The following is a 12,059-nucleotide window of genomic DNA, read 5'->3' on the forward strand; positions in this document are numbered from 1 at the left end:
GGCCCAAGAACACCTCCTCGGCACGAACCCAGGATGCGAAGCCGTCCTATCCTCACGCACGAGGGAGGCATGAAGTGGAAGTCCGAGGCCGCAGTGGGGCCAGGCCCTGCTTTTCAGGGTGTGGATCGTGGGATGGAAATATTTCATTCATCCCTAGCTGGTTCACGACATTGGGAGGGAAAGCCTGGCCAAGGTCGTTGTGGTTAGACCACAATCCGAGGCAAATGTTATTGGACCTGCGGATGAAACAGAATCGCGTTGGGTTCACCCAGTGGGTGACTGGAGCCAGGTAGTAAGCACATTAATAAGCTCCCCCAGGCGAGACTGATGTCGGTGGTGAGTGACAGTCATCTCGCCCAGGAGCTAGCGGAGAAGGTAGGCTTCGAAGGCTCATCCACGGGGAGCATCACGATGAGAATGACGTAAAGGCAGGGTTTTAACAGCCGGGGCCATCTAGCCCAACCTCCCCCGAGGCTCAAGACACCCCACTGCGTCTCTCGGGGCAAGGTGCATCTTGCAATGGCATGAATCCTTCCGGTGAGGTGAGGGCTCCCAACATTGAAGAACAAGGCACACCTTTTTTTAGATAGATAGATAGATAGATAGAATAAAGCTCTGTATATATTGAGGCAAAATATCATGCCCCAGCTCTATGTGAAATAAGAAATTTCCATATGAAGTATTTGAAATCTCTGAAGGGATCTCGTGTCTCTGAGTCATCTCTTCTGCAAGCTGAGTAATACCATTTGCTCTAAATGAGGGGTTCTCTGCCCCGCCTGTGCATGAGACTCGTTGGAGGGGGTGTAGAAAAGTCTCCCCTAGTCCAGTGAAACCAACGCTCAGGGCTGGGTCCCGGCGTCAATATTTTGAAAGTTCTTCAGTCTGAGAAAGGTGAAAGGGATTAAGAAGTACCAATTGCTAGCCATGAACGTAGTCACGGGGTTGTAAAGTACAGCACAGGGAAAAAAGTCAATAATGTTGTGATAACTGTGCATAGTGCCAAGTGGGTACTAGACTTATCGGGGTGATCACATTGTAAGGTATGTAGATGTCTAATCACTATGACGTACACCTGCAACTAATGTAATATTGAATATAAACCGTAATTGAAAAATAAGTTTAATATATATATATATATACACACACACATATTTCACAAAAAAAGTTATTCGGGTTTGACGTATGCAGTCAACGTAGATCGTTCCTGCAAATCACGGGGAATTTTATTTTTCTATTATAAGAGCTTTAGAACTACAATTTCTTTTCTTTGTCTTACTCTTTTTTTTTTTCTATGCAAAATGCCTGATCGAAATTTTACATGTCCTTTTTTCTTTTTTTCTAATCATTTAAGACTATTTATCGAGCCACGACTATGTTCTGTGCGTTTTCCTAGAGAGTCTGGCTGCTTCGTTTACCAAAACAGACAAATCCCTCTCAGGAGTTTACATTCTAGCAGCAGGAGACAGATGATAATAAATAAGAGACGAACTAAATAGCCACTTTTGTGGTATGTTAGAAGGTGATCAATGCTTTTGAAAAATAAACTTGTATACCAGTTGCCTCTGTATCTGTCTATCTTTGTGGATTTCTCCTCTTCTGTCTTTCGTTTTAGTGGTTCTCAAACTTTAGGGCGTGTAAGATTCGACCAAGGAGTTAGATGGAATGGAGACCCCGGGGCCTGCCTCGCGCCCACACTTGGAGAACTCCAGCGATATGGGTTGCGTATATCCTGGCCTGGGCTGCTGGCTAAGCCTCTTGCAGCTTTTCCCGTAGGCGGGAGGTGAGCTTGTCTGTAAGGTTCAGGGTACATGGTGAGAGGCTGGGCGGGAAGGCGAACAAGACCTGCAGGCCTCTCATAATTCCTTCTAGACCCACACTTTCCGCGTTTCAGTGTGAACTACTGACCTTCTGCCTTAACCTGGAGGCTCGCCGGGGACGCTGGGACCCGCGCCCCGTTTCCCTTGGGGGTCCTGGTCAGTGCCGTCTCCAAGAAAGTTGCCGTAGGTGCCGAATCCTCTTCCCTCTCGTTCCCTGGCCTCTGCCCGTGAGCTCGTTCTGTGAAGTAGCACTGGTCTGACCAGCTCGGCATCGACCGTATCTTTAGCCCAGTGGTCCTCACACTTCGGTGGCGCGTCAGATCCCCCTGGATGATTCGCATGTGTCACAGGTTCCCAGGTGAGGCAGGCGCCGGAAGTCCAGGACCACTGCTTCAGCAAAAGACAGCAAGAGGTCCTGGACCTGAGCCCCCAGCGTCCGCCCCACTGTCCTTCCTGCCGGTCCTGTGGCGTCGCCAGCCTAGTAGGGAATAAACCACCGACGGGCGGCTGAAACCTCATGCTCCGGGCATCCTTGGGGGATTCCTTTCAGGCCCCACACCCACGTTCCCTGTCAGAGCTCCTCACATAACTGCTGACGTAAGACTTTTCTTCAAGTTTTGTTTGTCGCTAACTTTTTTTTTTTTTTTAAATAGTGCTAATATGAGCATCATAGTGGGAGGCGGAATTGCTTGATGCAGGAATTGTTTGGCGGATAGTGGAATTCCCTTGTCACCCCTTCTGCTGGTCAGGGCTTAGTAAAACAGGCGAAGCATTGCAGGATGAGAGTGGGGGGTCTGTGAGACCGTGTTGGTGACTATGATCTCTCTGTCTACAGGGGAGACGAATTAGAATCTATAGAGTTGTTTATCCACTGCTCAAGGTGCTTACGTAGGGTGGAAATAACATACAGTGAGCTAGCAAGTTATTTGGAACATATAAATCAACACATAATGCTTGTAAAGTAACTCATAATTAAGTGCTATAATTACGCTTTCTGTATGCTGCGACTTTGTAAGTAAATAACGAGTTAAATTTCCTCATTTTTCTGCCTCCGTCCATTCCCCCAAGTTTGATTCAGCGGGGATGTGTAGCCAAGGTGGGGGTGAGAGCAACACCATTCATTTGATGGCATTCTGGAATCTTCTACGTGTAAGATTTTCCCTGAGAGGAAGACACGAGGCAGAGAACATGGGGAGAGGAGCAGAGTCAGCCTGGTGGTCTGAGTCGGTCCAAAGGGTGGAAGGAAAATCAATCCGATTGAACCAAAAAAAGTGGGTCAGAATTCGAGAGGAAGAGAGCCAGCCAGGATGCGAGTGTGGGTAAGTCGGCCAAGGTCAGGCACAAGTACCTGACCACCTGGCGATGAACGAGGAACCGGGATGGGAATTCCAGAGGGCTTGAGAGAGAACTCCCGTTCCCTCTAAATGAGTTCTTGGAGCGGGCAGAGGAAAACGCTCCGTTCTTCCAAGGTGCAGTGGGTGGATCAGGCTGCACAAGCCATTACGCACCGACCCTGCCTCTCTGGCACCCGGAGCCCGGAGCCTGGGAGCGAGCCCGCCGCGTCCGGCCGGGAGCGGAGGGCCTGCTTTCGGTGCTCCCCACGCCAGGCATCCAGAAGCTTTGACGAGGCGAGGGCAGGGTCACAGACTAGGCTGGAGCAATTTGCTGTGATGGTTTTTTTTTTTTTCCCCCTCAAATGCAGGCACATTTGGCAAATCGCTCAAGTTCCTCAGCCGGGTAGGGGGACGGGTGACCCATAGCAGACGGATGGCAGGGAACAGCTGGGACCGACCCTTGCACGGGGCGGTCGGGTCTTCAGCCAGCAGTCCGTACGGGGCGAGCCGGAGCAGGGGTGTGTGGCAGGCGGCCGGTTCCTCCTGGCCTGCTCGCTTCACTCGGGCCACAGGGACAGAGCAGGGCGGCTGCTGGGGGCCACGCAGCCTCGTTGCACCTGCTGCATTCGCTGCTTCTGCTCATAGAAACGAGATCCCAAACTGCAGCTTTGTGTGATCAGGCAGCGGACGCAGACAACAGCCAAGTGGTGGTGGCGGCCGGGGACGGGAAGGGCGGCTCGCTAACGAGCGGAGGAGCGGGAGGCACTTCACCAGCAGGCTGCTCCTGTAAATATTTGCAAACGCCCCTTCAAAGCTCGAAAGCCCACGACAGGACCATTGGATGATTTGCTTAGAAGAAGAAACAAAATTGACCTCACGGTCCGCATCAGCCATAAAAAGAAAGTGTGTGTATGGGCAGAAAACCAGAAAGGGGGGGGGGGAATGGCTCAGAGTTTACTAAACACAAAAGAGAATAAAAATAAATCTCGAGAGCACTTACTTACGCACTCGATGGAAGGAGAAGGTTGGGGCGGGCGGGGGCGGAAGGTGGCGTTCGAGGGGCAGAGCGGGCCTCGGAAAGGGGAGCGCAGATCCAACGCGCTCGCCTCTTAGCGACAGGACACACCCCGGATGAGCTCTGCTCTTCCGGAATGTTCTTCAGAGCGCGTTTGCATCTTCTGCTGTCTAATGGGGAGGCCGCGGAGGGATGAATGCAGCCGCTAGGCCTGTGGAAGGTTCTAGACGGTTTGCAAGACCAGCGAGCGTGGCTCCAGCCTTGCCCGGGTTTTGCTGCCTGGGCGTCCGGCCTGTTTTCAGCTGAGCTGGTCGGGCGCGACCCAGCCCACCAACCACCGGGGCTGGGCGCGTGCGGGCGAAAGACCCTTCTCTTAGCAGCTGCCTCTTCGAGTGGCCACGCCAGGGGCTCCCGAACCCTCCCGCCTGTGCGCGCTGGCCGGCCCGTACACAGTCCACCTGCCACGTGGCGGTAGTCGTGCTACTAGGCCATCTCCGTGTCGGCATAAATACTTTCTTTGCTTTAGATTTCGGGGGTTGTTTGTCTGTCTGTCTGTTTCTGATACTTCTGGCTCACGAGCTACAAAGCCTCAGTTCACACCATCGCTTAGGAAATAGCCGTCAAGCAGAGCATGACTTGGAAGTCACCAGGACCTGGGTGAGGGGAGGGGACCCGGCCCTCTGGCTCTGAGGGTAAAAAGCGCAGAGCTCTTCAGATGAGGAAATAAACCTCGGTGTGTTCTTTGCATTTTTAGTGTAACCATCAGGGCATGGACTTCTCAAGAAATCATGAAAGGTGCTTATTTCTATTTTAAGATCGGCAAGATGGCTCATTTTTTAAAAAAGAAGTTAGTTTTGTCAATAGCCAGACACCTGAGTCTTTCAAGGCTCCCGTTGATGACAAACTGTGCAAACAGTGGCTATTTGGTGAACTCCGCGTGTGCGGAGCCCTGTCTTAGGTATGTGGGGGAAAAGAAAGACTTGGCAAACAGTCTCTGCCCTCGAGATTCTTAAAATTCAATGGGGTAGGGGAACAAACAAACATAATACAGAGGTAATAAAAACGTTTGTCAACGGCCGTAAACAACCGCGAGCGGTTTTGTCGTGAAGCTCCATCGTGGCGTGGATGCATTCCGGAATAATGACGGAGAGCTTTCAGAAGGGGACCGTAGACACATCTGAACCAAGCGGCTTGCCCCGTGCAGCTGCTCAGTAAATGGGGGTGGTCCAGGGTGTCGGGGGGCGGAGTTGGGACCCGCTGTGCTTCTGCTCAGGGATGCGGCAAAGGCAGTGGCAGATTGAATTCTTGAGCTTGACATCGCTCATCGCTGTACTCGCTATCCAGATGTTTCACGTGGCTCAGAATTGGAGGGATTGGGGCCTATTCCTTCTCTTCATTCGGCAGGATTGCCTCCTACCAATGGACGTTAATTAGCCTGAGTAAAGAATTTTAAGACCGGACCCGGGTTAGCCAGTATATTGGTATAGCTTTTTTTTCTTTTCTTTCCTTTTTTTTTTTTTTTTTTTTTAATTCAAAATTCCTCACCCTAACTTAACCAGAGGGTGTACTGGGTCACATGGGTGTGAAAAACTAAACTATCAAAGCCAAAAAAAAAAAAAAAAAAAAAAAAAAGATGCAATACCTGAACCTGGAGAGGGTAGAACATTTGAGTTCCAAACCTCCAAGGAAAAAACATACATGGACGAAGTGCTTGCCATGGCGAGCCGTTTCCTTGGCACACGTGGCGAAAGTGTCCGCGAGCCCGACAGCTCTCTGCAGGCGTCAGCTGTCACGAGCGTGGTCCAGTTCATAACCGCTCAGGATTGTCGACTTTCAAAAGATAGGGGTAACCGCGCGCCCGCACACAGAGTGGGAAGCGTTTGGTTGGTTAACGTCTGTTAATCTGCTGCCCCTGTAACCAAATGTACATGCTTATTTTTTTTTTTTTTCTGGTTAAATCGTTAATGCTATTCAACTGGCCATTGAAAACGAAATCAGTCTGTAGATATTTCCCTTACGGTCCCTCGAGACTGCCTCGTGCCGCACAGCCTTTTTCTTGGGAGAACAATGGATCTTTATCATTTTCACTTTTTTTACAGACACCATCCCGCCCACTTTCTACAGACCCTACTTCAGGATCGTGCGATTCGACGTCTCAGCGATGGAGAAAAATGCTTCCAATTTGGTGAAAGCGGAGTTCAGAATCTTTCGTTTACAGAACCCCAAAGCCAGGGTGGCCGAACAACGCATCGAGCTGTACCAGGTAACTAACTGTCGCGTGGGTCGTTCGAATGGCCCGTCGGCCCGAAGTCTTGGGGTAAAAGTCTTCGCACCTCTGAGATTTTCCGAGCTGACGTGAACCGTCCTGTCTATGCGCGATCGTGAGGTGGCCCCCAGTCGTCATTCCCTCTACAGCGAGACCTCATTGCTCCATCACTTGGAGAGGAAGGACCTTTAGGATGACGGGCGGGTGCTCCGAGCACACGTTTTTGGTGGCGTAAAGCCGTTGGCGGGCTTCAGTCCAGAAGCCCGGCCCCTAAGCTGGGAAGGCAGATAATCGTCCAGTTTCACCATAAGGAGGGAAGTCAGCTGACCTTCTTTTCTCATCTGATGGTGGTCCCCCCTGTCTCCTCTTCTTTTATCTGCCTTCCCGTCATCTTCTCTCTCCCTCCTCTTTATTCTTTTTTCTTCCTCTTCGCTACCTGTTTTTTCTTCATGGACCTCTTCCTGTCTCCTCTTCCTCTCTGATTCTGTCTGCTCCCTCCAGCCCATCCCACGTCCCCGCCTCATGCACACACGCCCTTTGTCCACCCTGTTTTCATTACCTGAGGCAGCCCTGTCATCTCTCTCGTTTCCCTACGTACGGTTTCTGCGTAGTTGTGTCAAAAAATTATGATGGCGATGATGGTGATGATGGTGATGATGGTGATAATGATGATGGAGATGATGATGGTGATTATGGTGCTGATGATGGTGATGATGGTGACGATGATGGCGATGATGATGGTGATGATGGAGATGATGATGATGGTGAAGAATGTGATGACGGTGTTGGTGATGATGATGGTGATGATAGTGATGATGATGATAATGACGGTGATGATGATGGTGATGATGATGTTGGTGATGATGATGATGATGATGATGATGGTGGTGATGGTGATGATGATGATGGTGGTGATGATGATGGTGGTGATGATGGTGATGATGTGCCCAGTGACCGAGGCTGCAGAGATGTTCTTTACTGTGGCACAGTCTAAAGGCAGCAGCGTGAGCATCACCTAGGAGCTGTAAGAGAAATGCAGCCTGTCAGGCCTCACCCCAGACCCAGTAAATCAGAACCGACATTTTTAACAAGGTCGCCAGGTGACTCTGATGCCCGTGAAGTCCCTGCTCTGGAAGCCCGGAGACTGGTGAGGGAGCAGATGCATAAACGAGTAACTTAGGTGTGTCACAATGTCACATGAACAACCTGTACAAGCACAGAGAGCAGAGCTGAAAAGATTTCAGCAGGGCATTGATATTTGGGTGGGGCCTGGAGGAGTGTCTGTCAAGACAGGACGAAGGGTGGGCGTTCTCGGTGGAAGGAGCAGTTTGTGCAAAGACAGGGTCTTGAAGGGGCCGGTCGAGAGCACCAGACAGACGGTGCCCCGCGCCCGAGGCTGGGGAGACGCAGGGGGGAAGCCGGCCTCCAGGAAGAGCGTGGAGCGGCCGGAGAAGCAGGACTGACTGCCCCCGAGCGCGCCAGAGTCGAGCGGCAGGCGTGTGTGACAGTGTGACTAGCAAGTGGGCCGACCTTAGACAGAGACAGGAGCTGACATTGTGCGTGTGAACCTCCCGCTGTCCTGGGTTCTAAACCTTTGGATATTAGGATTATTTGGACAAGAGTTTTCTTTGTATGTCTGATGAAAACGGGGAAATACCATACCCACGAATGTCGTAGATGAGATCTCGGAGAATACGTTTAAAGATTTTAAAATGGTTTTCAAAGAGCGCTTTATGGGCGTGATCATGAAAAGCAATTCTCACTTATTAGAATGAGTCCCCGAGGACCTCTCTGAGGTGGCCTTCAAATCTTAACGCATGTCCTGAGAGCACCTGGGGTGTCACTGCTGCCTGTCACCTGGCGGAGCTGCCTGTGTGCTAGACTGTCGTCTAAGGACCCCCCCAGGTGTTGGGGTCCTCAAGGCTATCCTGTGATGTTTGCGTCGTGAAACTTTATCTTTTCCAGAGACATAATTGACATATAACATTCTGTTAGTTTAAGGTGTACAACATAACGATTCGATGAAGGTATGTATTGCGAAATGCTTACTGCGTTAGGTTAGCATCTGTCAGCTCACATAGTTACACATTTTTTTTTTTTTTTGCCTTGTGGTGAGAACTTTTAAGATCTCTCTTAGCAACTTTCAAATGTACGACGTAGTATTGTGAACTACAGTCACTATGGGGCACGTGACACCCCTCAGGACTTAACGTATCTAATAGCTGGGAGTTTAGACTTTTTGACGCCCTTGACCCAGTTAAAGTCTTCTTTCTACTCCTGTTTCCTTTTCCCACTTTACAGAGAAAGACACTGAGCCACAGACACATTAAGTCACTTGGCCAGGGCCACGCAGCTTGGAGTCCCAGCTGCCCACTTCTCACCAGACACTGTGCTGTTCGTAGCAAATCTTTCCCTTTCTCTTCGCCTCAGTATCAGCCAGAACAGACGAAAAATAAGAGAAACTAGGCCGGCCAGAGGGTGGAGTGATACTTGGAGGGAAAGCAAAGATTGGGTTCTCTGGGGGAAAAAAATACGAGATCAAAGACTTCTAAGTCTTCAATTACTCCAAGAAGAAGAGCCTTCTACCGAGCTACCCGCCAACGTTAGTTGCCAGGTTATTTTCAAGATGAACTTATGAGCTTCGGACCACTGATAAAATTATGCAACAACAGCTCACTGGGAGGCAGTGGGATGTACTGGGTTCATACATCATAAAGCATCAGGAAGAAAATGTCGGGTTCTTGCACAGAGCTGGTGTGAGGCCACAGATGTTCATGCTGGGTGCCTTGGTAACGTACAGTCTGCTGGCGGGGTCCTGTTTATAAGTAGAAGCTGAATGTTCCAAGGTATGATACAAGCTCAGTGGATTTGAAAGGAACCTTAGGTTCTCTGACTCAGGAGGCCCAGTGGCGCTGTTCGTCCTCATAGAGAGAATGGCATCTAGCTTCAGTCGAAGTCACCTTTGCCTAATAAGAGAACTCTCCCCGCCACCCATGGAACCCTCTAGAAAAACTCTGACAAAGGAGAGTAAAACAAAATCCGTCTTCTCGCTTTCTCTGACCTCTTTCTTTAATACTCAGATTTGAATGCCTATCTGAATTCGCATTGAGACAAGTAACCAGTTTGTCGAACGTGATGACATGTCATTTCTAGAGACCGCTCGCGAGGATAGACCAAAACAGTGGCTAAATCCTAAGCTGTTTGCGTCCATTTATTTTCCACTTCAGAGCAGAGCTGCATAGTAAATGTTAAAGGATGTTTCAGATTCGAGGATGAAAGGATGCATCGATATTTATGGAGAAAAAGATTTTAGTGAGGAGGAGTGAGTCAACGGCCACTTTAATGCACATTTCACATAGCATCTCTGCAAACACTTTCAAGCTACACACAGCCCCTAAGGCTTTACAGTAAAAATTCAGTGTAAATGGTGTGGGCCTGCTTCATACGGGGCTCTGTTGCTATCAAGTGAAAGTTGAGGGTTCTGACATTTTGGGGAACACAGCACTAATGGGGTTAATGAAAGTCGCCCCTCTTCTTAACCCCAAACACACGCACACACACGCACACGGAGTTCAGCTTTCATTTCTCATATTGCCCAAGGGTGTGCGGAATAAAAAGGGTCAGCCAAAAAAACTGACTGACTGTTCAATTAGACTTGCACAAAACGCTACTGAAAAAATAAAGTGACACCATGCTCCCGCTGCACAGACTTTTACAGCCTACAGTGTCCCAAACGCCAGCCCAAACCCAGGCGCCACGGCGGAGACACACGCCTACAGCAACCCACTTTCAGAAAAAGGCCTCGAGGCATAATCAACGGTCTGTTCGCACGAGGCTATTAATATCTCAGGCTTTTTCCGTCTGACCGAGCGACATGCTTCCCTCGTGCGGAAATCGGATCGTTATCATTTGCGTCCGGTGTGGCGTTACCTGGCGTCCGTTAACTTCGCGAGCAGAGGTTTGCACGGACGGTAATCCTGCCACGCTGTGCGCGAGGAAGTGTTCGGAAACGTGCATTTGCAACTCATCAGTCTACACTCGCTGTATTTTTTGGAGCTTCTGTTGTAGAACCATGTTCTAGAACAGATGCCACAGTGGAGAATTCCTTCGATGAGGACGCATCTGGATTTTTGAAAGGTAGTGTTGATTTTTTGAAAACTGCCGAAGTTCTAGGGAAGAAGGAAATGAAAAGTGATCAAGTTGATTTTCCTGTGTGACGGCAATTTTGAAAAGACAGATCCGAAGTGCAGCCACTTCTCACATCTTGGCCGCTGCTACTCTTGTCCAAGAGGTCCTTGTCCCTTGCTGGAACTCTGCAGTGGTCTCCTAGCTGGCCACGCTGTTTGCAGGTAGAATGACCTCTGCCGAGATATGGGTCAGATCAAAAGTCCCTGTTCAGAGACCTGCAAAGGCCTCTCGCCGCACTCTGGGTGGGAGACAAAGTTCTTCCTGTGCCTTATGAGGCTGTCCCCGTCCTGTCTCTCGCCCACCCCCACCCCCAGCCGTGACGTCCCTCACTCAGGCGGCTCCCCACGCTGGTCTCTGCCGCTCGGACACCCCGTGGTCGCTCCCCACTAAGGCCCGCGGCTTCTCGTCCCTCTACCCCGGGGCCTTTTCTCCTATGCAGAAGCCTCTCCCTCCCTTCAGTCCTTTAGGTCTTTCCTCGAATGTCACCTGCTCGGGGTCCCATTCCCAGCAAACACTTCCTATCCTCACTGTCCACCGTCGGTTTCGCCTTCACGATCCTAACTCTTCGCCATTTGCGATGCTTGCCTTTCTCCTCCATCTTTACCTCGCCGATAATCTCATCGCCACCTCTAGAGATAATCTCCCAAACCAGTGGCAGGTGCATCGTGGATGCTGAATAAATGTCTTGAATGAATTTAAGAAACATTCCAAGATAAGATTCAAGTACAAGGAGCATTGTTGAAATAACTGTGGAATATCATGAGCGGACTTGAGAAATATCATTCATTTATTTGGATTTAGAAATTCAACTGCATTTGTTTTAAAGATATCCATCTTTATAAATATAAATGTATACATAAATACATACACATACACCCCTATTCTGTTATTTAATCAGAGCTAATAGTGGTTAAGTGGATAATAACCATGAAGTTAAAAAAAATAAAATTACATAATAAGTTAGTGTAACTAATATTCTTAGGTAACCCATAAACTCCGTATGTTTGTAGAAAAACCAGAAGCATTACCATTTTTTTTTTTGAGTCATTACTTTATAGTCACACCCCCTAAATTAAGTGCTGAGCTGACCGTAAGCATGGACTTAAATCGTAGTAGAGGTCACGTGTTATTGGAGGCCAGGACAAGTGTGTGGGAAGCGTGTTCCCCGAGCGTGAGTGTGTCAGTGCAAAGTCAGAGTGGAATCAGAAAGATCAAACAAGAAAACCAGAAGACATGGCCCCAAAGAGCTTGAGGGCTTGTCGGGGAGGCTGGTCCCCTCCCGAGGCAGGAACCAACTAGAATGATCAGGATTCATGTCGGTCGGTGTGGTTCCGCCTCAAGGGCGACTTAGTTTCCCTTCAGACCCTGTCACGGGCTGTCGTGCCAACTGACTGTCTTCGCTTGCCCGGCTGCTGCGACTTTTGTCCAGGCGGACCTTT

General features: G+C 49.6%; 1 protein-coding gene across 3 annotated transcripts in view; it reads left to right on the forward strand.

The window, feature by feature from the left end:
• Positions 1–12,059, forward strand: part of TGFB2 (transforming growth factor beta 2) — a 65,450-nt gene that overhangs the window by 37,081 nt on the left and 16,310 nt on the right. For all 3 annotated transcript variants that reach the window (XM_016165069.2, XM_016165067.2, XM_016165068.2), the window contains one exon: positions 6,266–6,429. In XM_016165069.2, coding sequence (XP_016020555.2) covers positions 6,266–6,429 — 164 coding nt within the window. The remainder of the gene's footprint in view (positions 1–6,265; positions 6,430–12,059) is intronic.

This window comes from Rousettus aegyptiacus, unplaced genomic scaffold (assembly GCF_014176215.1).
Source record: "Rousettus aegyptiacus isolate mRouAeg1 unplaced genomic scaffold, mRouAeg1.p scaffold_m13_p_18, whole genome shotgun sequence".
Lineage (NCBI taxonomy): Eukaryota > Metazoa > Chordata > Mammalia > Chiroptera > Pteropodidae > Rousettus > Rousettus aegyptiacus.